Source organism: Schistocerca cancellata, chromosome 7 (assembly GCF_023864275.1).
Source record: "Schistocerca cancellata isolate TAMUIC-IGC-003103 chromosome 7, iqSchCanc2.1, whole genome shotgun sequence".
Lineage (NCBI taxonomy): Eukaryota > Metazoa > Arthropoda > Insecta > Orthoptera > Acrididae > Schistocerca > Schistocerca cancellata.
Window position 1 is genome coordinate 454,784,923 of NC_064632.1, and position 23,023 is coordinate 454,807,945.

Sequence of the window (23,023 nt, forward strand, 5' to 3'; positions counted from 1 at the left end):
GGCTGTAATGGTAGTGCTGAAAGTGAGAGAGAGCACTGAATTTCTTTCTTTTATCTCATTCTTTTTTTTTTCGTAGTCTGTCATTGCCCCCTACGGGAAGGATTTTGTCTATGGTTTTTGCACTAGACCATCTCAGTTACGTGATTTCTGTCATCAGTCCCCTTTACCCGCGAAGAAATTTTACCAGAACAGGCATCATCAAGCTGGATGGTTACAGACAGGGCACATGGTCAGAGGAACTTCTATTCGCAAGCCCCACCTACCCTCATAACGATGCACTTCCGGACACAAGTTCATACAATCCTTTTTCCTTCATTTCGGGTCAGAAATCCGTCCCCGCCATTTTTAGGTTCTATTAATGTTCGCCCTGTGTAAAACTGACAGATTCATAATATTCCTTATTATCAGATACAGAGAAATTGCCGCGCGGGATTAGCGAAGCGGTCTAAGGCGCTGCAGTCATGGACTGAGCGGCTGGTCCCGGCGGAGGTTCGAGTCCTCCCTCGGTCATGGGTGTGTGTGTTTTTGTCCTTGGGATAATTTAGGTTAAATAGTGTGTAAGCTTGGGGACTAATGACCTTAGCAGTTCAGTCCAATCAGATTTCACACACATATGAACATTTTACAGAGAAATTGTTGACATTCTACGGAATCTTAAACTTCCTAAACTTCTTTTTGTTGAAAATTTGTTATGTAGTAGTTACGATCGCTTTAGTATCCATAATAATCCATGGTTAAGCGACAGATTAGTTCAAAAATGGTTCAAATGGCTCTGAGCACTATGGGACTTGACTTCTAAGGTCAGAAGTCCCCTAGAACTTAGAACTAATTAAACCTAACTGACCTAAGGACATCACACACATCCATGTCCGAGGCAGGAGTCGAACCTCTGAACGTAGCGGTCGCGCGGTTCCAGACTATAGCGCCTAGAACCGCTCGGCCACGCTGGCCGGCGACAGATTAGTATTGATACTTAAATAAAAGAATGCTCTATCGTTTTATAAGGTTCAAAGATGTGAATATTGTTTAGTGTAAATCCTCAGGAATGAAAGCATGTAGCACAATGGAAGTTCACCTTTTGTCGAATTGCGAATTAGCAGTCCTGCTGCGCTTTAAGTACTTTTCGTTTAGAGATACACAGTGAATAGAGTGAACATGTAAATATGAATTCATTCTACACATTTAAATGAAGAATGTATCCCCTAGTGAAACATCATCTGTAAAATAGGTATTTTGTTTCCAATAACTACTACCTAATAAAGAATGCATGTGAAAACTAAAACCTTGTCACTTGTTAGACAACCATCATTTACTTCTTTTTCTTTCACTAAGTTATATTCCGAACTTCAAGGAACACCGATCCTTCTTATAATTTTTTACCAAAATTCACTAGTATTACTGTAAGAAATTTGGAAAATATTATTAGTACCCCATGAGATGCTCGTCTTACTATTGATGAATATGAATATAACTATTATTTATTGCGTTCTGGAAATATTTGGAAAGGCTTCCGGTGATGTGTTCATTTTGCTAGTGACGTCGACTTCATCGTACAGAAAATATTTGCGGCTGTCAGCAGCATTTGATAATATGCAGTGCCTGTCTTCACGTACTTGATTTTCTGTCCGCAGGTTAAAGGAAGTTTCATTTATCGAATGTAGCATCAGATGACAGAGTACTCTTCGTCGTCACAAGCTACACCACTTCCTGCAGTGGTGAAAGTAAATTAAAGAGGCAGTCTCAATCAGTTACCTGACGGACGTCGTTATATACCTCCATGGTCGGTCGCTGTCGTTCATAGTTGTCATTAGGGCCCATAAAACAAATTGACTGTTAAACAAATAATTACAAAATTAACCAATTGTATCAGAAAGTGCATCTACAGAAGATATTCTCGTGGAGATTTGCAACAGGCAAATAGATCCAAAAATGTCCAAAAAGTTGTTAGACATGGAAACAAAGAGCTAGTCTTACTAAACACCAGGAATTTTACGTCATACGGAACGAAAGAAAAGCCTCTACAACACGATAAGTCGCTTGATTTCTACGCTGGCATTAATTACCCAAGACGAAAACTAATACACGTAGACCTCATTGTGGTTGGAGACAGACATCAGACTCCGATGAACACAAATGAGGGTGGCCATTTAATTTCTTATATGCTCATCTTCCTACGGACCTGAACGGATGCTTGCCTAAGAAGTTCACTGGATGTCAGGTCAGGGTTTGACCCTGTCATTCCTGAAGAGAAAAAAAATGGCAGATACATTGTTTATTATACGTCCCTTCTATTTCAATGTCGATGGCGCTTAAGAATTGGCCTGTACAGAACAACTCTGCTGAACACAATGTATGTATACAAGAAATTAACTCAGGATCGCCACATAGGGCTTTCAAACACAGCCCTCTTGAACTGGGTTCAATTGAACTACTGTGCTCAATATCGTGGACTACCTACCTTTTCCCTCGCTTTCTGAAATCACATTTATAACTAAATTAAAACTTTTTAAGTCATAAAATTATGAAAAATACCTGATTAAGGACGACATCTAGAAATATTGAATATAGGCTTAATTGTGTAAGAAAACTAGACTCTTAACGACGGACGGGGTTAGTGAAAATGGTGCACAAATTAACATTTTTATTTGTTGACAACGCTCTACTGTAAAACTGTTTTGGCTCTTACAACGATTCACCCATCGTCTTGGGTGAGGCGCAGGTTCAGATCACAGGGTAGCTTTCTGAAACGAAATTAAAGTTCATCATCCACGCCTTATCAGAATTTTAATTACAGTGACGAAGAATTTTTCTTTTAAGCGTTCTGCGTTTAACAAACTATGGAGGTTAATGTTATAAAAATAAAATCGGGATGACTACAAATTTTGAAATGGTTATACACAGAGAGGATTTTCAGCATGGAACAGAAGTAGATTAGAACCACAATGAAAACTTCACGCTGGTAATTTATCATCAGTAAGACTCTTTTCAAAGGGTGGACCAGGCAAACTGCACAATGGTAAGGCATTAATCGCTTAACGCAAACGACGGAATGGTTCCTTTGAAATGGGACGGCCGTCGTTCTTTCCGAATGAGAGTCTGCGCTCTAACTGTAATAACGTCGACGTCGACGGGTCACTAAACCTAGTTTCTCATTTCATTTTTCCGACAAGACAACAACGTTTTGCCTGAGTCTCTCTTCCGTTGTGATATCATCACCAGAGCATTGGTAAGGAAGTAATAACTAGAGATTATTATTTCAGCATCAGCACTTCAAACCTTCCAAACTGAGATACCATGCACCCAGTCGCTGGTAGCCGATAGAGAAACAACTTCACCACGATGTCTCTGGGGAAATTAGACGGCCTTCCGGTGCTGACATGGTGTTCAGATGGGGGTGTAAATAAAACACGAGATGAAGGATGTCGGTTTTTCGCGACCACGTTCCATCTATCGTGTAATTGTGTAAGTCATTCTGAAATAACAGTAAAATTGGGTCAGGTGTGAGCAGGATTCGCACTCTTGAGTTATCCGTACAAACTTAATTGTGTATATAGAGTGTTCATACATCACGGGAGTCGAGTGTGTCGCTGATTTTGGCTTGTTGTTGACATTGATCCTGCCATGATACTGGTCCCGAGAATTGTTAATTTTCGAGAATATTTAAATTTTAAGTTTCACGTGAGATAAGAAATAACTAAAGGCATTCGTGTGATATTGAAAACAAAGCAATTTACTTCCGGTGTGAAACCTTGTTTATTGCCGAATTTTATGATTCTAAGTCAACGAGAAGCACCCCATAATTTTTAATGAGCTAGATTGCGAGTGTCAAAATACGTGAAGTAAATGGCCATATGTTTCAATTAGACTGACTTAGAAGCTTGACTTTTGTATACCACCAAGGAATCGTAGACTTCAGTATGTGAAGTAAATTTCAACTTCTTACATCTGTGGAAAAGGAGTCTTAACGGACGGACGAACAGAGAGAGTTTCGAATAAGAAATGGGAAATTATTTTTCGCGTGATTTAACAACAAATTAACAAATACCATTTTATCACCTTATTTGTACTTCGAAGCCTTTCTGCTTACCAAATATGATGATTTTACGCCAACAGGAAGTACCCCATAGGTTTCTATGAGTGAGTTTGCGACTGCTGAATTATGTGACAAAATGGTCGTATCTTCTGACTGCATTGACTTAGAACCTTACATCTATTGTGCCGCCAAGACCCAGACATCTCAGTATGTGGCGTTCAACTTGATACGTCTACACTTTCCCGAGAAAAGGGGGAAGGGGCGGGGGGGGGGGGGGGGGTATTAACGGACGAACAGACAGGCAGTCGGATTACAAAAGGCCGGCCAGGGTGGCCGAGCGATTCTCGGCCCTTCAGTCTGGAAGCGCGCGACCGCTACGGTCGCAGGTTCGAATCCTGCCTCGGGCATGGATGTGTGTGATGTCCTTAGGTTAGTTGGGTTTAAGTAGTTCTAAGTTCCAGGGGACTTAGGACCTCAGATGGTTCAAATGGTTCAAATGGCTCTGAGTACTATGGGACTTAACATCTATGGTCATGAGTCCCCTAGAACTTAGAACTACTTAAACCTAACTAACCTATGGACGGCACACAACACCCAGTTATCACGAGGCAGAGAAAATCCCTTACCCCGCCGGGAATCGAACCCGGGAAACCGGGCGTGGGAAGCGAGAACGCTACCGCACGACCACGAGCTGCGGAATGACCTCAGATGTTAAGTCCCATAGTGCTCAAAGTTATTTGAGCTATTCGATTACAAAAGATAATTGTTTCGTGTGATATTATTACAAATTAATAATTTTCGGACTTTTAATGCCGTTACTTGCGTTGTGAAACCTTGTTTCCTGCTGAAATTTCATGATTTTAGGTCGACGGGAACTGCCCTCTAGGTTTTTATGTGTGAGTTTGCGAGTATGACAATATATTACACAAATGACCGTATCTTTTGACTGCTTTGACTTAAAAGCTACAGTTCTGTATAAACAAAAGGGGCCGTCAGCATTAGTATGTGTCGTAAGTTTTGAGACATCTAGCGATTCCTAAGAAAAAGGTACAGACAGGCAGATAACGGAAAAAAATGATTCTATAAGGGTTCCGTTTCTAACCGAATGAGGTACGGAATCCTAAAAAGTGACTTTTTTTGTAAGTGCAGGTAATTTCTTTTTACTGTAAGGAATGTTAATAAGGTCGCGAAAATGTAGTTCAGGGGGCATGAGTTACAATCAACCAAAAAGAATGTTCTCTGTGGTATATGAAAGTACTTCTGCAATGAACGCGAGTTACTTGTAACGTGTAACGTAAAGCATTGAAGTTCTGTGAGGTAAAGTAGCGGCACAAGCCTTCGAAAACTTTCACGGGTTCGCGATGAATGTACGCAACTTTCGGCTCCACAGCACGGTTGACTTGACATGTATGTTAAGAAGCGAAAGGAGAACTTCATTGACTCCACAGGTCATCACAAAGCGGCTGGGTCCATAAGAAAATCATGATGTCTTTCTTACAGAAATTTTACTTTACTTACTGTGACAACTACTAATATGTACGCAGCAGGTAATATCAGAGCAGTCAGGGTTCTTACTGTTCTGTTATCGCAGCAACACGGTTCCTAAGTTGAAGTCAACATCACCCCAACAACGTCATTCTACATCTTCGCATATTTTCTGCAACCCATAATACAACTTATAATGGAAGTTACATCACCGAATATTAGTGACGTTGCATCTTATTTCTAGACCTTCGATGTAAATGTGATAGAAGTTTCGTAGCTATTAGTCTTCATGTTGTGTAAATCTTATCAGTAGCATAAGAAAAACAGTGCAATCTGTATTTGTCCCTATCAATCATATGGCTTCTTTAAGAATAGAGAAGCATAAGAAGTCTCGATTTTTACAAATGTGCAGAAATAGAAGAGGTGAAGAGTTAATCTCTCTCTTTAATAGCCGGCGAGCCACCTTGATATTTGGCGTATAAGTGAAAAAGGCGTTAAAATCGTCCCATGGTCTCACGCAATGTCAATGTCAACATGAATCTACAGTAACGTTGCTCTCACACAAGGCCTCTACTTTCCTAACAGTATCATGACTCATTTGTCATTGTTGGTACTTCACTGGTGTCGTTTACGTAACCATCTCCGGTTGTACTTGTTACTGTAAGGATTGCTAATAACTGCTTGCAAGTTGTATACTAACAGTGTGAATCAAGTTGGTCACCGTTAATAACTTAAACCCTCTGCACTGTGACCTGATTATCAGCCGAGATAATAGAAATTTAGTTAATGGCCTTGGATCAAGAAAATTAACGAAGAGGGAAGTAATGAGAACTACCACTAAATAACGTAATAAAATAGATCATGAAGAATCTTCGCGATCTAAGATTCTGCAAGTCATATGTCTTCTCGTTTAGAAGTGGAGTAGTGTAGGAGCAGCGCTTAACAATATCGGATATTGATCAGAAAGACATGAGAAACTCTTCAGGTACTCACATTAAACAATGTAATTGCTGACAGCAAACAGATTCGCAGTTATGGTTTATAAAACTGGGAGGGAGAAATGTACACCATTTTGTCATAACAAATGACACGAATGTAACAATGTGATTCAAGAAACCCCGTGAAAATAACTCCGACTTCACAACGGTATATGACCTATTTAAAATTATACGCCACAAAATACATAAGACTTGCGTTCTTTTATAAGTGGCAGAGGTGTCGAGCATTATATTTTCCAAAATCATAAAGGAGATTCCATCAACTAACATTATCTGAACACTTTGAGTTAACTAAATGAAATTATGTATGCCTCCGACAATTATGTGTTACATCAGTGATTTAAAGAACGACATTTCTGGATCAGGTTCGTTAAACGAAATTATATATTCGCCGACACAATTTCTGCATTTCCATGACCATTTTTCCGAGCACTTTTCATTTTAAACTATGTAACAAACTTCTAAGAGTGAATATTGACTCAGTAATTATGTGCGAAAGTTTTCTGGTACTTCTGGTTTCAAACGACAATCAATAAGCCATAGATACTTGTTTGTCTCCAAATTCAGCCGTGTGGTAATGTTTTGCGCCTTTCTTTAAACTGCTATCGTTGTTTGCGCATGTGACTCCTTGCAACAACTGTAGAGAGATGAAATATTTATGGGACCCAGGAGAGTAAAATAGTTAAATATAGTAGTAATTGGATAGGATAATGACAACAAGGGAAAGAGAAAACGTGGCTAGCGCCTAAGAGTTATCTTTTCTAAAAAGATGCTCGAAAGTGGCTGTTCATTGTTAATTGTGAATTTAGTAATACGGCATACTCTCTCTGCTCACTTTATCGTAGTCTGATATCTGCGAAGCATTATTTTTAACAAGTATTCGTTGCAGCACTGGACACTGAACGTTATGAAAAAAGAGGAACTCCTGGAAATATACCTCTTACGAGGAAAAGTTTAAGCGGGAAAGATAATTATTCCAACTTGCAGTGTATTCAGCAATGCATTACTAGAGCAGTCAGGAATGAGAAGTAGATGTAATATGCACTTAAGGGGGTAGGATGAAACGGTCTGACTTGGAGCAGGAGAGGTACCACAAGACATATTAATTTACACTGTCTATACTTTTACAAATAAATTCATTAAACATAGTTAGCATGACCAGAAAGGATTCAGGATTCACAATCATAGCAGAGGAAGTTCAAAAACATAACAAAACAAATTTTTTTTACATGTGAAATTTCATCATTTTTTCACTTGGGATTAGCTGCATTTGTTGCTGTAGGTACACTTTTCTTCATAAGTAAGAGAGTTTCTTCAATGACTTTTGCACAGCTTACGAACCATACTTACAGGTGTAAGAAACTCTAGAATTTCCCAAATCTGTTAAAAACTGTGGTAAAAATTGAGATAATTAACTATAAAATTCGAGTTTTCTCTAAACACGAAGTTTAAAACGTAACAGTCCATTCATTTTTCCGTAGATTAAATAAATTCTAGAGTTTCATACACCTGTAAGTATGGCTTGTAAGCTGTGCAAAATTCATCGAGGAATCTCTCTTACTTATGAAGAAAAGTGTACTTATAGCAACAAATGCAACAAACAGTAAGTGAAAAAAAACATGAAATTTCACATTTAAAGAATATAATTTTTTCCTATTTTTGAACTTCCATTGCTATGAATGTGAATCCTGAATCCTTCCTGGTCATGCTGACAAAGTTTTATGAATTTATTTGTAAAAGTATAGACAGTCCAAATTAAAATGTCGTGTGGTGCCTCTCCTTCTCGAGGTCGGCCCGTTTGACGTCATACCCCCTTCAGAGGAAAAAAGAACAGACACACACACGCACATACGCACACACGCATACATTCAGCACGTTGCAATTTGAATCTACAAGCGGAATAGTATGGATGTTTGGTATTGTACACGTTTTTCAGGAAACTATTGCATTGTAGGCTTGTTAATTATCTTCGTACAATCAATTTGTGCTCCATTTGTATTGTGTTTTATTGTTGGAATATTTTACTTCATGTTCCAGACCACTTTTCCGCAAATTTTAATTTCCTGTGTTTGGTATTAGTTCCAATTGCCACACGAAGCTTTCTGTTCCATAAATGATTTCTAACAGTCGGAAGGAGTGATCGCTGTTTTCTTGGATGTAGATCCCTGCTCTCAGACCGTGGACCTTCGACGTGCCTGCAGATTCGTCTGATCTGCATAGTCTGCCACTTTGTAATTAGACGAAACAGACAAACTTTTGTACGTGAAAAACATTTCTCTACACATTTCTGCCTTGGAACGTCATATAACATGCGAAGAGTTGGCTGATTTTGGAGTACAATCGAGAAATACTTCCATTCCATGTTCTGGTGACGTTCCGTGGCAACTATGTAATTAGGCAAGAACTGTCTGGCACGTTCAGGCAGCTGCTTTCTGACATCCTATGGAGACGAATGGTCGAAGCGAATAAATATACTAAAGGATTTTCGTGGAATCAAAGACAGTGGTAATGTATGGCCTCGGACTATTAATAATCGATTCAGTAGCATACGAGTACTCTGAAAGTGTTCTCCGATTATGAATGTTGTTGCGTTATTTTTCGACACGTACATATTAATACACGTTTATGTGAGGTATTGCGGGATGTTTCTAAATTTTTTATGCGTGGTACATATTTCATTTCACTTTGTGGAATATGGAGAACATTTATTCTTCCTCGCGTTTATGTGAGGTATTGCGGGATGTTTCTAAATTTTTTATGCGTGGTACATATTTCATTTCACTTTGTGGAATATGGAGAACATTTATTCTTCCTCACGTTCTGCTCACGACAAGAAATTAAATGTTATTAATCCGAATTACGATTCCTGAAACTATGATCTCAGTGTGTCCCTGTACATACCCGTGAGTTACTGTATGTAACTCAGTCCTGCGACTGGATATCGCTTCTCCCACGTCTAAGTGAACAGGAGAAAATAATGTCCGAAATTTGTCTCTCAGATACACAGACCAAAAAGTCTTTCAAAACTGGACATGATCATCGTCTTGGTACAGTCATATCACGAAGTGTGATTCCTTTCTGGTAACGTGAAGGAGATGGGTGCTTTCATAGGAGAGATAGTTGAGAGTACTGCGCCATGGAAGACATTTATGGATCTTTAGAATTTTTTGGTCATAGAAGGCAGACAGTTTCTCCTGCACTGATTAAATGACTGGCACTTAGGCCGCCATTGATCCATTTGGTAATAGCTACGGTTTTCATGTTTGTAATTGCGACCTGGTATATATTCATTTGCATATCCTTTCTTTCAAATCAACGAAAAATATTCCGACCATCAGATGTAACACGAACGCCTCTAAAGATGCTTTTCTATGTTTGATTTTCTCATGGGGATCGCTTTTAAAAATTGGTTCAGATAAAGCAAATTACAGATGAAGTGTCGTTTGAAGTGTGTAGTTCGTGTTCTATGTATTAAAAATTAGTTTTGGGCTCACACAGTAACCACTAAGAAATTTTTCTACATCCGTAGGACACGCTACACTTTTATATAAGCAGATGGTCATTACATGTATTTCTCGCAGTATTCATTTAATAGCATACTGTATTACTTTATAGATAGAATTGCAGACCCATAAATAATCTTCTAAATGACGGTAAACTTTCTGTTACAAAGAGGCGGACGAACTTCGTAGCGTCACCCTCACACTTTTCCCGCTAAACTGACGTATAAGGCAATCATGTCTCTGTGAAACAATAAAGCAAATGCTCCAATGTTATCTCATTTACACTTCTTTCTTTCGTTTGACATTCACTCGCGTTAGTTCTTTTTCTTCTATCTTCGTAACCATGTTTAATCAAGTTTCTCTGTCTCTCGCTCTACCATGCCTTCCGTTATGTCCACTGCTCCTAACACCCATACTTTCAGTCTCCCTTCTTACAAGTCGTCTTTATTCTCATTAACAAATGAATACAGTTTTTATTTGTTATTGTTTGTGCGCTATAGCAATTACTAAAAATTTTATATGGCTTTATATTTTATATGACGTGTCTCATGCTTGTCACAATAAATCTGGTATAAAATATATCGTATGCCTTGTTAGTTGTAAAAGAAGGCCTATGGATGTAATTTTTAGGTGAAATAAATCAATGACGTAATACTGAAAATATGTGCATTTCAAGTATCACTGGATTGTAACTAAATCATTTCCTTACGATTAGTAAACAATAAGGGATCCCCATTTTTGAAATATAAACGCAATCGATTAAAGTTTTTCGTTAGTCGGTAAAAAAATTATTGTGTTTCTTGTAGTTTTTCCGGCACTGAGGATTTTATGACCAACGATTGTTTCATTTTACTCTTAGGAACATTTATCTATCTGACACTCTTGTTACCGACATTATTATCGCTGACGCACGTGGCTTTTTTCCACTGAGTCAAGTGTTTTAAATTATATCAGCTCCACCTTGACGATATTTATGAGGTAATCACCCAAAACATAGGAAGACAAAATAATGTTATCCCGGGTGTACGCCCAGAAGATAATATAACAACCTTATTGTCCAAACAGAATTTAAAGAGAGGCTTTGAATGATCACTGAACTATTGCAGCAACTTGTTATTGTAGTGCGGAGATTGAAAATGATCGAAACCGCATAGCAACTGGGATGTAGACTACAATTTTCTTTTAAAAAAATGGTAAACATATGATACCTAGTATACCAAGAAAAATGATTATCGTGTACGAGGTTTCTTCTTGGTGTTTGTAGTGTTTCGCAGCTAAGTAAATTCTCATTACAGTTCTGTATGTTAAAATAATACCTCTAGTCATTGAACGGAAGACTGATTTGATCAAAAATTAGGCAGAATTATTTGTGGAACGCCTTCAGCGTTCACTGTGTTTTATGACCACACGAACGTGGATGGGGAGTACGTGTTGAATAAAGTGACATTTCATCAATCATACCGCCAGGTTGGCGGGTATACCGTGGAACATAGATGGTGACACCAAAGAATGTAACTAAGAGAGTGCGCTGCATTTTTCTCCATTCACTTTCGTAAAATGTTTTGTCGGTGTTCCTTTTGTGAGTGCTTGATGCGAAATTAAAACTAACATTTCGAGTTTTAGAATCGTATTTTAAGTAACGGCCGCGCCGGATTAGCCGAACTGTCTAGGGCGCTGCAGTCATGGACTGTGCGGCTGGTCCCGGGCATGGGTGTGTGTGTTTGTCCTTAGGATAATTTAGGTTATGTAATGTGTAAGCTTAGGGACTAATGACCTTAGCAGTTAAGTTCAAATCGCTCTGAGCACTATGGGACTAAACATCTATGGCCATCAGTCTCCTAGAACTTAGAACTACTTAAACCCAACTAACCTAAGGACATCACACAACACCCAGTCATCACGAGGGAGAGAAAATCCCTGACCCCGCCGGGAATCGAACCCGGGAAACCGGGCGTGAGCAGTTAAGTCCCATAAGATTTCACACACATTTTTTTTAAGTAACGACCCGAAGCACTTAGGTGACTTGTCGTATGCACTAAGGAGGAACTAATTCCAAGTAAAGGTCACGTCGTGTCTAATCGATGAACGTTTCATCACATGATGATAGATGTGGTATATTTTTTTTGAAAATATCACGATGTCAGTTTCTTTTTTAATGAAACCAAGACATCTCGACCTAATTCTTAGTATCGATTCCATTATATATACGAATGAATCTAATAGCGTGCATTTTTTATTTCTTGTACTGTGATAAATAATCCACTAAATTTCGGGCATGTAGCCGCGCAAATGCTACTTCATCAACAAGTACTTCTCCCGCGTATCGTCCGGCCATCCTCAGAGTGAGTCGCAAGACGCGGGCGAAATATAAGTTGAAGAAGTAAAATTTGCACGGCTGCCCGAAATTTAATGGATAAATCTGGTAGCCTTTATTACGTTTTCTATTTTCGTCTACTTTTCTTATAAGTATTGCGGATTTGCCTATGTGGGATAATATGAGATTAGACGTAGCTCTCCGTTGTTGACAGTCAATTGTCTAGGATCGTTAATAGGGGAGACAAGTAACATCTCAAGAGGGACAGTGTAACAGATTTATTTAGCAAGCTCATGAACATCACGATGAAACTCATGCAACTAATGTAGTAGACGCTAAAATGAGATTATCTGTTAATATTCCGGAAATTAGTTACAAAAAGAGTACAATATAATCCCGCCTGTCTCGTATTTCTCAAATAATAAACTAGATGTGAAAATTAACGAAGTTCTACCTTGAATGGTGGTGGTGGTGGGGGGGGGGGGTTGCGTACGGAACTTGCACTCGTGCACCATTCGCAACTGTAATAGTTAGTGTGGGAAATGATTGGCGTGAAGGTTGTACCCTCTGCCAGATGTCTGATAATCGTTCTGTTCGTTACCTTTTGCCTGTAGTCTCCATACGTCAGTTCCACGAGTGTGCTTGAACACTTTGGTGGCCAAATAGGTAAAATATTTACACTCGAGAGAGAACTATCCTACTGATCTTCAAAATTATACAGGCTCACTGTTGTTAATGTAGTAATGCACCCAACGACGATCCCGTGTTGATATAAAATATTTAGTGCCTTTCGTGACTATTGTAAACTGATCGTGGCTGCCACAGATCGTCCGACACGGAAATAGCATACTACCATTCAACGAATTGAGCTTTGAGGTAGGAAGGTCGACATAGCGTACGATTCTGCACAAATCTTTGTAGCAAGTCTAACCAAGAGTTGTTCACTTATTAGTCGACGTAGCGTACGATTCAGCACGAATAATTGTAGCAAGTCTTACCAAGGGCTGTTCAATTATTACACTTACCTTACGACGTTGTTGTAAAAGAATAACGTCGTCATTATCTCGACCTTAGAAACACATTCGTGTACCATTGTTTAGTTACACATCACGTGAGTTAGCAGTATAGACGTAAAAATGTCATTTACAGACATACGGAATTAGGAGAGTTGCGGAATGTAATGCAGGTTAGGTAAAATAAACCTGACCCGGTAAATATTTGTAAGACTGATATAGGAGTGACTCTTATTGATGGACAGTTGAACTGTCCATCACAGAAAAAGGTGGAAACAGTGATATTTCGATGCACAATTCGGTGGCATTATGTGCGCCTGTTGAGTTCTGCCACTTGTTTCCAAGTGATGTGTAATTAGGGCATTTCGATCCTCAGTTTTTAATATCTTCTATGAGGTCTGGATCAGCCTGTCAGGGTATGTGAACTCACATAACACTCGCCATTGCGAGTCAGAAAATCCATATGAGTTCTTTGAAGAGCCGTTTTATAATTCCAAACTTGGTGTTTGGTACTCAGTGTCTGGTGTTCGCATCGTAAAACGATTCTTCACCGCACTGTTGATGCTAACCCGTCTGTTCAGAAACTACTTAATCCGTATCTAGATTATCTCACAGAAGTGAACGACTACATGTTTATTATGTGCGTGACGAAGCAACGCCAGACAACCCTGACAACTTTCCCATATGGGCATCAACTTTCTGGAGAAGAGAGGACAGTCAGTTGGGGCAGTGATAACTCTTGGTGACCTTCGTCGCTTTATATCTCTTCCTGCGCATTTTACCTGTGGAAAAAAATTGGAAGTTCAAGTGTACTTAATACTCGCTCTCTGGAAGAGTTACAGCGGCGCACTGAAAATGCTATTGCTCCTATCCCTTAAGTACACATCCGACGAGTTTCTCACAGTTTCATATATGGAGAACAGTGTCTCAACGAAGTCAACGGTGGCCGTTTCTAGCATCTCCACTGATACTGATTAACACGGATAAATCCCACGTCAACCATATTGTAAATATGACCTGGAGCAGTTGTATGCATCCCACCCTGAATTTGTCGCTTCACGGACAAAGTGGCCAGAAGTTAATTTATCTGGATGATGTACGTGCTATAAAATGTACTGATCTATATTCAACTATATTCTCTTACGAAATGTGTGCTTCAGCGGTTCAGATGTATTCTGTTTCGACTGCAGAGTTAACTGTAGAGTTACTTGAGTTATCTCTGCCTCATACTGCCCATTTCATTAGTATACTAATTCCATGTTTAGTGTGTTTGAGACAACTGGATGCTAATGGGATTATACAGTAGTAAGCGATTCTGTCCCATTTCTTCAATTTTCATTCAGTTAATTGTACTTTTGTGAACTAAGTATCATAAATCCGATACAGTGTGCATCTGGTATAAATAAACCTGTGCCTGAGTACACCCATTCATCCTGTGCACATATGTTCACTTTATTATCGATAATCAACTACCCTTCAGATGCATCATGATGATGTTGCAGACAAACTCTTAACTGAATGCTAATGTAAGCGACGGGGTACTTTAGTTCAGAGCTTAAGAGCTCCATGGAAAATATTGTGACATGCCATTTTTATTTCCTGACACAAATTTTAAAAATGAAATGTGGTTTCTTATGGTCCCAGTCGAGTTGCTGGATCCGCATACATTTTTTGCAGTGGTATACCTATTATCAGTGTCTCCATTGCATGCACTCTTCTGAACCGACTTAGTTTCTACGCTTGTGTCAATCTACACTTTTCAGACCCTATTTGGTTTGTACCCACCGCTAAAAGCACTCAGATTATGGAGCAGGTGCGACATTTTTTGTTGAGGCGAAGCACGGTTTTAACTCACCATCTGAAAGTGTGGGGAGCCCTTTCGACAAAAAGATGTAACATGTGAGCGCTTTACCTCTGAACAGGCGCCTCCGCATGATGTCAGCGGTGGCCTCGACCTGGCGTTAGGCGGACTTTGCTGAGGCAGACGCAGACGCAAGACGCGGTCGCAGCGCCGGTAAGCGCGCAGCCGGCGACACACAGGCGTTGCTCGGGTTGCCTACCCGTGCTCCTGCACGCCCGACACTGAGTTGCGCTCGCCGGCCGGCCCCTAGCGATGGGCAGCACGGCGCACGCGCGGCGCCGCGCCGGTACAGTTAACAGCGCCGCGTCGCGCGCACAACTTTGCCGACGCGACGGCAGGAAGCGGCCGCTGACGGCTTCTCTGGCCCGCAAACAGACGCCGGCTGCGAGGCAACGCGTCAGCTTTTAGAGATATGGCGTACGAGTAATAGTTTACCTACTCCGCCTCACTCTGAAAATCTACATCTGTTCTCCATAAGCACCCCTGACATAAACTTAACATGTTCACTCCAAGGTGTACCTTTGCGGGTTCACGTGACCTTCCCATTAGGCGGCGAGTGGCAACCGGTCTTACATAGCACCAGCAATACACTAACGTGTGATGTATTACTTGTCACTAGATTAGTAAAGTTAAGGTAGGATACTGTAGCTTGTGATAACTGTAGACTTCAGTAGTTCGCCTAATAGCTTTGCTCAGTTAAGTTTGTACCCAAGTTATCAGTGTGTTAGGTGTGTCGCATATTTTTCCGGCGTTACCCCATCACGATGACTTTCTTTACATATGCTAAAAAACTATGTCTAAAAACTGTAAGCGGTGAACCGTGTAGAGCATGAGTGTGGATATATAAATGACTGGGTATCCCAAGAAACATTTTTGATCTAAATAGTAATCCTCCTGCCTGTTAGTTAAAATCAAACTGTTTTTATATCAGAATTGAGATTGTTGATGTTTAATTAAAGTTTTGATCAAAAACTGTTGACTTGTAAAATGGAAAAGTGGGATGTTGCAGTAAGAATAAAGAAGCCAATACGTATTTATCACGTAGCGCTATAAAACGAAATATCCTAAACGAAAAGGTAAAATAAAAAAAAGAAAGTGTGAAACGAAAATATATCACACATCGCTTTAATACTTCATCAAAAATACGTAAATAACAGTTCTGTTAATCATGTACAACTTCCACATTTATCATTAGTAACAGAAAAATCTAGCCTTTGATCATGATGATATACAGGGTGAGTCACCTAACGTTACCGCTGGATATATTTCGTAAACCACGTCAAATACTGACGAACCGATTCCACAGACCGAACGTGAGGAGAGGGGCTAGTGTAATTGTTTAATACATACCATACAAAAATGCACGAAAGTATGTTTTTTAACACAAACCTACGTTTTTTAAATGGAACCACGTTAGTTTTGTTAGCACATCTGAACATATAGACAAATACGTAATCAGTGCCGTTTGTTGCATTGTAAAATGTTAATTACATCCGGAGATATTGTAACCTAAAGTTGACGCTTGAGTACCACTCCTCCGCTGTTCGATCGTGTGTATCGGAGAGCACCGAATTACGTAAGGATCCAAAGGGAACGGTGATGGACCTTAGGTACAGAAGGGACTGGAACAGCACATTACGTCCACATGCTAACACCTTTTTGTTGGTCATTTTCACTGATGCACTTGTACATTACCATGAAGGGTAAGACTCCACACTGTAGCGCCTAGAACCGCACGGCCAGTCCAGCAGGTGCAGAAGGAGAAATTTGTTTTATAGACTGAAATATTCACTCTGCAGCGGAGTGTGCACTGATTTGAAACTTCCTGGCAGATTAAATCTGTGTGCCAGGCCGAGACTCGTACTCGGGAACTTCGTCTTTCGCGTTGAAGTGCTCTACCGACTGAGCTACCCAAGCACGACTCACGATCCGCGCTCACAATTTTACTTCTGCAATATCGATGACGAGGGAGTGCTCGTAGCAACTGAGGTATGCATTTTAGTGTCCATACCCACATTTTTAACTTTTTTGCTTCTGATGTATTACGAACTATCTAAACTACTGTCGCCCGGTCATAACTAAGAGTTCTTTGATTATTTATGGAGATGGATGACCGGAACAACAGTATGTGAAATATTAGTACACTTTCTGATAAGAATGATGAAATGCTTTTCTTAACTTTGTGTAATCCATAGCCACAGAAATGGGCCGAACATTTGCAACTCAATTTGAATATTAAAGCACCAAATTACGCACACAAATGAAAAACTCTTATCTTGACGTACAAAGTCACAAGGTTTACGATGATAGTACATTCTACGATGTGAGTCAATCTTTGTTATAACTACTCAATGTTGTCTGATTTATCGGAGGTCTGTAACTGGACAGAGCCTTCCCCCACTCGGCTCCATATCGGCTTCCGTGGAGTGTCGCTGTAGAGTTGGGAGCAAATTTGTGCTCCGTTAGGTCCTGCCATTCGTTGGTGCGGAGCACAGTGAGACTTCGCTAACTTGACATGCCATGAACACTTGTTCCTCAAATTCCACGCGTAACGTCTGGAAGATGACTTTTGAAGGCCGAAAAGATTATGACTCTATCGTAGAAAAGTTACTGAGTCAAAAATTAAAAACTAATTCCTCACAGTAAGTCAGTCACCGTCTCCGCAAGCAGAATGTCGTTCTTTCCAAAATCTCTAACTTCTGTGATATCGATATGAGTTGCCCATTTTGGTATTGCACTGTGAATGTTAGATGACACTACATAATCGTCTTTTGTAATAAAGTCCTCAATACTGACCATTCCTCCCATCGCATACTACAGCATTCCACTCGAGGAGCACCAGGGTGATTGAGTGTTCGTCAAACCCGGCGCTTATGCCTGTAGCTCTGTGGAAACAGCTATTGTCATTTTGAAAACGATAATCATCACTGTTTATTAATCTCTAAGGTATAGAAGAACGGTCAACCGTTAGTCGCCTAAAATTTTTAAGGATCTAAACATCGTACCTTCTCCTCACGGTACGAAAACACCATCAAAACATAACATGATCTCTAACTTGGGATACACTCTTCAATACAGAGCGAGTTGAAAGCCTCAGTAGAATATCTGTGCACTGACTGCTTCGCTTCATTTAATGGAGGCAAAATAATATTGACTCATCGGCCAACTACGCCTCTCCAAAGTCCAGTTTCAGTTTTTATAAGATAACAATGTCCTCCGACACCTCAGACGTCGTCGCACAGAGATGATTAAAACTCTTGTTATACAGATTAATACCTGAATACGTTCTTTCACTGAGCGCTATTCGATGCAGCTGTCTAAGAGAAAGACAGAGAAAGAATTTTTCATAAAAGTACTTCGCTGCCACTATGATATCGTGAATGGCACATGTTTTGTTTCTGTCAGTCCATGTACGCAATCTGCGTGACCGCACTGTAGAACGCAGTTAAAGCAACCTGCTGAGGGATGCCACATCATTGTGAGTGGAACGGTAGTAGTGAGTAGACACAGCTGGACGTAGGTTGTGCAGGAGGGCGTGCGAAGTATTGATAAAATCAACATTTGAGGTGGGATTAGAAGGCTGCAAAAAAGACGCGAGTGTTACAAGCAAAATAATGAAACAATTACAGGAGTTACTTCAGTGTTCGGAGTCTTGAGTATGATTGGTGAAGATTGTGTAGTCAAATGTTTTGTACGTTGTCTTTTGGTCTCAGGAAGTAGACTGAACAATAATGATTTGTAGCCCGAAAAACGAGTACATGTGACGTTCTTCTTTAAATTAATCACCTTCCGAGAATAATTACTACAATTAAATTTACAGTGATATCACCAAGAGAGAGGTGCCGCACTCAACCATGTCTTACATTCATAACGAAAGTGAAATAGAGCACATTGTTAGCGGGCTCCAGAAGCCATCAATTCAAGCATAGACGACAGTTCAAGAAACTCTAATATAAATGCTGTGGTATTCAGTACACAGTAATGTTCACTGCTGCTTGTAACTTTTTTAATTACTGTTTCGTTTGGCAGTCAGATAAAACTACTCAAGGAGTAAAACCTTTGCGCTGTTAAGAAATGAAAATGAAATTTGCAGGATCGTGAACATTAACAGACGGTTTTACTACAGAATAAACATTCAAAAATGATGCAGTTAATCAAATATATACGAATTACTGTAAGAACATCACACCTCATATTTGCAGTCGTACTATATGTTATATGGATAGTTTTCGACAAACAGCTTGATGTGCCATTTTGAGAAATGACGTTTGCTGTGGTACACTGCTCCGAACGCCCATAGTCTCTCTGCAATGTTCGCTCGGAATCTGGTTGTGGCAGACGTGCCAATCCGATTATCAATGACAATGTGTGCCACTTGTCTCCAGTCCGAGTGAGTTGGGATCTTTTTACGACCATTGTACTTATACTGTGTTACTTGATTTGCATTGAAACTCCAACAACCAAGGGAACTTCATTCACGGTGTGGTCGTTAGTACTACCAAACATGGTGGGCGCTTCCTGGAGTTCCGTCACATTCCGAGGTTCACCCATCGGACTACGCGGACCGTGTGGATCGACTGGCACATACACATACACATACACATACACAGTGGTGGAGAGTCATATTAACATCTAGTACTAGATTTATATCGTCTAAGTGCAATAAAGCGGTAAGTGGGTTCTTATAAAACGTTGAATAACATTTTTCTCGTTGACACTCTATACTCTGCAAACTGCTTAGATTCATCCTGTTCAACTCACGTATGGAAGATGGAAGAGCTGACTACCTAAATGCCTTTGTGCTCACTGTAATTTGTCTAATCGTAACCCCGCGCTCCCTACGAGAGGGATATATGTTGCACTGCGGTCTACTCGAAGTTTCCTTAGTCAATACTGCTTCTTAAAATAAATCCTCCGACTCTTTGTCCATGGAGCAACAACTGTGATATATTTTCGGTATGAAAGAACTGTCCACGTTTCAAAAGCAGTATAAGTTTTATTGGTGCATTTCGCGTTGCTGAGGTATCTTTAGAATACGTATAAGATACGCAGATGCTTCAACATAGCGAAACGCACCAACAAAACTTATACTGCTTTTGAAACTTATCAGCCTAGACTGTATTTCTTTTCAACTGGTACTTAAAATTTTATAAGGATTATTTAGCGGGGTATATGCCGTCTACCTTCAGATATCTCGCAAATCAGGTTATAAGGAAATCCGTGACGCACTTGTGAGAGTAAAAAAGAAATTCCGTATGTATGTGTTAAATACCCCTCTTGGTCGTACTGTGTGTGGTTCCCCACATAAGAAAGGTGTCGTTGGATAGTGTCTCGTATGTTTTGTGAGGCTTACCTTCTGTAGAGGGATTCTACTAATGAACTGGAGTATATTGCCGCTGTTAGGTACGGCTAAGTCGGTGAAATGGTAGATGAAAATGTGATCACGACTCTAGAGAGTACCGCACCACAATCGATAAGCCACGATTGAAACACCCGTAGCCCTGAAGATTTTTGGGTTGGCACTAAGAGCCAAACCGAGGTCCGCCAGGGGCTGCAGCTGCCAACCCATGAGCGTCACGTGTGTGGATAGCGATTGGTCTGTACCCCGTTAAATATCGAAAAACCAGTCACCGCCGAGTCTACAAGGTGCAGTGTTGGCCCGTCGTCTCCCAGACTTAGGCTTCGCAGGCATCATTGTCCAGTTGTGGACTCTGCGTAGGCGTCACTCAGAGGCACACTGACAGGACTTCAACGTTTTACAGTACATGTAATAATTTCACAAGTCTGGCATGACTCATTTAAGTTATCTCTTCGTCTTTAATAAATATCAATTTATTAGTAACTGTTGGGAATCTTTCTGAATGAAAATAACCTACGCCGTCCTCCTGCATTCTCAACAGAGAAACTGAGTAGAATGCTCTAAATGAAGGACCATTTTAACCACCGGACGCTGTTATTTTTATTCCTTTAATGAACCATGCATATAAATTACACTAGTGGCCTTTTTATAATATATGACAGCTTACGGTGGTTAAAATCGTTCGATGAATTAGACGATGCATTGATGTTACGAGCTCATGCATGAAGATTTTATGAGCAGAATGCCTTTTCTGCCGGTCCTGCCGGGTAACATGGGGGTAGTGACGAAATATTGGGTGTGCATTCAGTTCATCAATCGTCTTCCGAGCGGTTCCGTGTGTTTTACTGTTTACTTTTCTTGTTTACCATGATCTATAAACGATTTTCTTTGAAAACGTATTTCAATGTCCACAAGAGTATAAATTCACAGATCATTCCATTCATTTATTCGTCCTTGGCCCAATAGGCCATTACTTTCGTCCAATGAAGTGTTCTACGCATTTTCCAACATGGTCATTGTTCATTTCCAAACACACATTACATTCTCCAGTCACATTAATGTGACCACATGTCAAAAGCCTGAATAACTACCTTTCGCAATATGAACCGCTGCGAGACGAGCAGAAATACGGTCATTGAAGTTGCTGAAGGTACTACTGATAAGTACATGAAGCAATGCCTACTAGGTTTCTCGTTTGAGGATGCAGGGTGCCAAAAGTCTCATCGAGACAATTTTAAATCTGTAAAGTCTGGTGACCTGGGGAGTACGGTAAACTCATCTCAGTGCTGTTCGAACCACGAACGTACACTGCTACCTGTGAGACACGTCGCATTATGCTGCTGGTACATGCAATCGTGCCGAGGAAAAACAAACTGCATGCAAAAGTGGACGTCGTCCCCAAGGATAGATGAATTCTTGCGTTGGTCCATTGCGCCTTCTAGAAAGACTAGATCACTGAAGAAGTGCCACGAAAACGTTCTCCAGACTATAAAGCTCTCTTCTTCGACCCGGACACTTTGCTTTCTGACGTTTCATGCCACATACGGCAACGGCCACCTGTCCGATGGACCACCTGAAAAGGCCAAATGTTGTCAGTCGCTGAACGTCCAGTTGCAGTGTTGGGGTGTAAACACCTACCATCGACCTCGATGATGGGCAGCCAGCGTGGCTGCAAGAATGAGGTGAATGCAGCAACTTTCGCTGAATTGTCGTTCAGCAAACACTATTGGTGGCCCCTTAGCTCACCTGGGAGTCATCTGCTCAATAGCTGCACGTGTATTAGTCCGTATATGTTTCCGCAGCTGTCGTTCGCCCCTGTCAGCCGTGGCTCTCGGTGCATCGCAGTTGCCGAGGTGCCAGATTTGGATAGTGCCATATTGCTATACACGGTGTACTTTAAACACGGCGGTACCCGAAAGTTTACACGCTTAACCTTTTCAGAAATGCTTTCATCCTGGCGCGAAATTCATTGATCGTGCCATTTAAGGTGTCATCCAAAGAGCACCGTTTGAGAACTGTGACAGCGACTGCACTGTTTATCCAAGACCCCTGATCACGCTTCATATACCCTCCACTGCTAGTGCTGCCACCTGCAGTCTGTGAGTGTTTCTTTACGTTGCAGCCGGCCAGGGTGGCCGAGCGGTTCTAGGCGCTACAGTCTGGAACCGCACGACCGCTACGGTCGCAGGTTCGAATCCTGCCTCGGGCATGGATGTGTGTGATATCCTTAGGTTAATTGGATTTACGTACACTCCTGGGAATGGAAAAAAGAACACATTGACACCGGTGTGTCAGACCCACCATACTGGCTCCGGACACTGCGAGAGGGCTGTACAAGCAATGATCACACGCACGGCACAGCGGACACACCAGGAACCGCGGTGTTGGCCGTCGAATGGCGCTAGCTGCGCAGCATTTGTGCACCGCCGCCGTCAGTGTCTGCCAGTTTGCCGTGGC

At 40.7% G+C, this 23,023-nt stretch overlaps 1 protein-coding gene across 1 annotated transcript in view; it reads right to left on the reverse strand.

Annotated features, from left to right (window-relative positions):
* The window catches only part of LOC126092189 (hemicentin-2-like), an 862,093-nt gene extending 846,688 nt beyond the window's left edge, over nt 1-15,405 (reverse strand). The window contains exon 1 of the mRNA XM_049907669.1: nt 15,259-15,405. Within this exon, the coding sequence (XP_049763626.1) occupies nt 15,259-15,280 (22 nt within the window). The 5' untranslated portion in view covers nt 15,281-15,405. The remainder of the gene's footprint in view (nt 1-15,258) is intronic.
* Between the last annotated feature and the right edge of the window lie 7,618 nt (nt 15,406-23,023).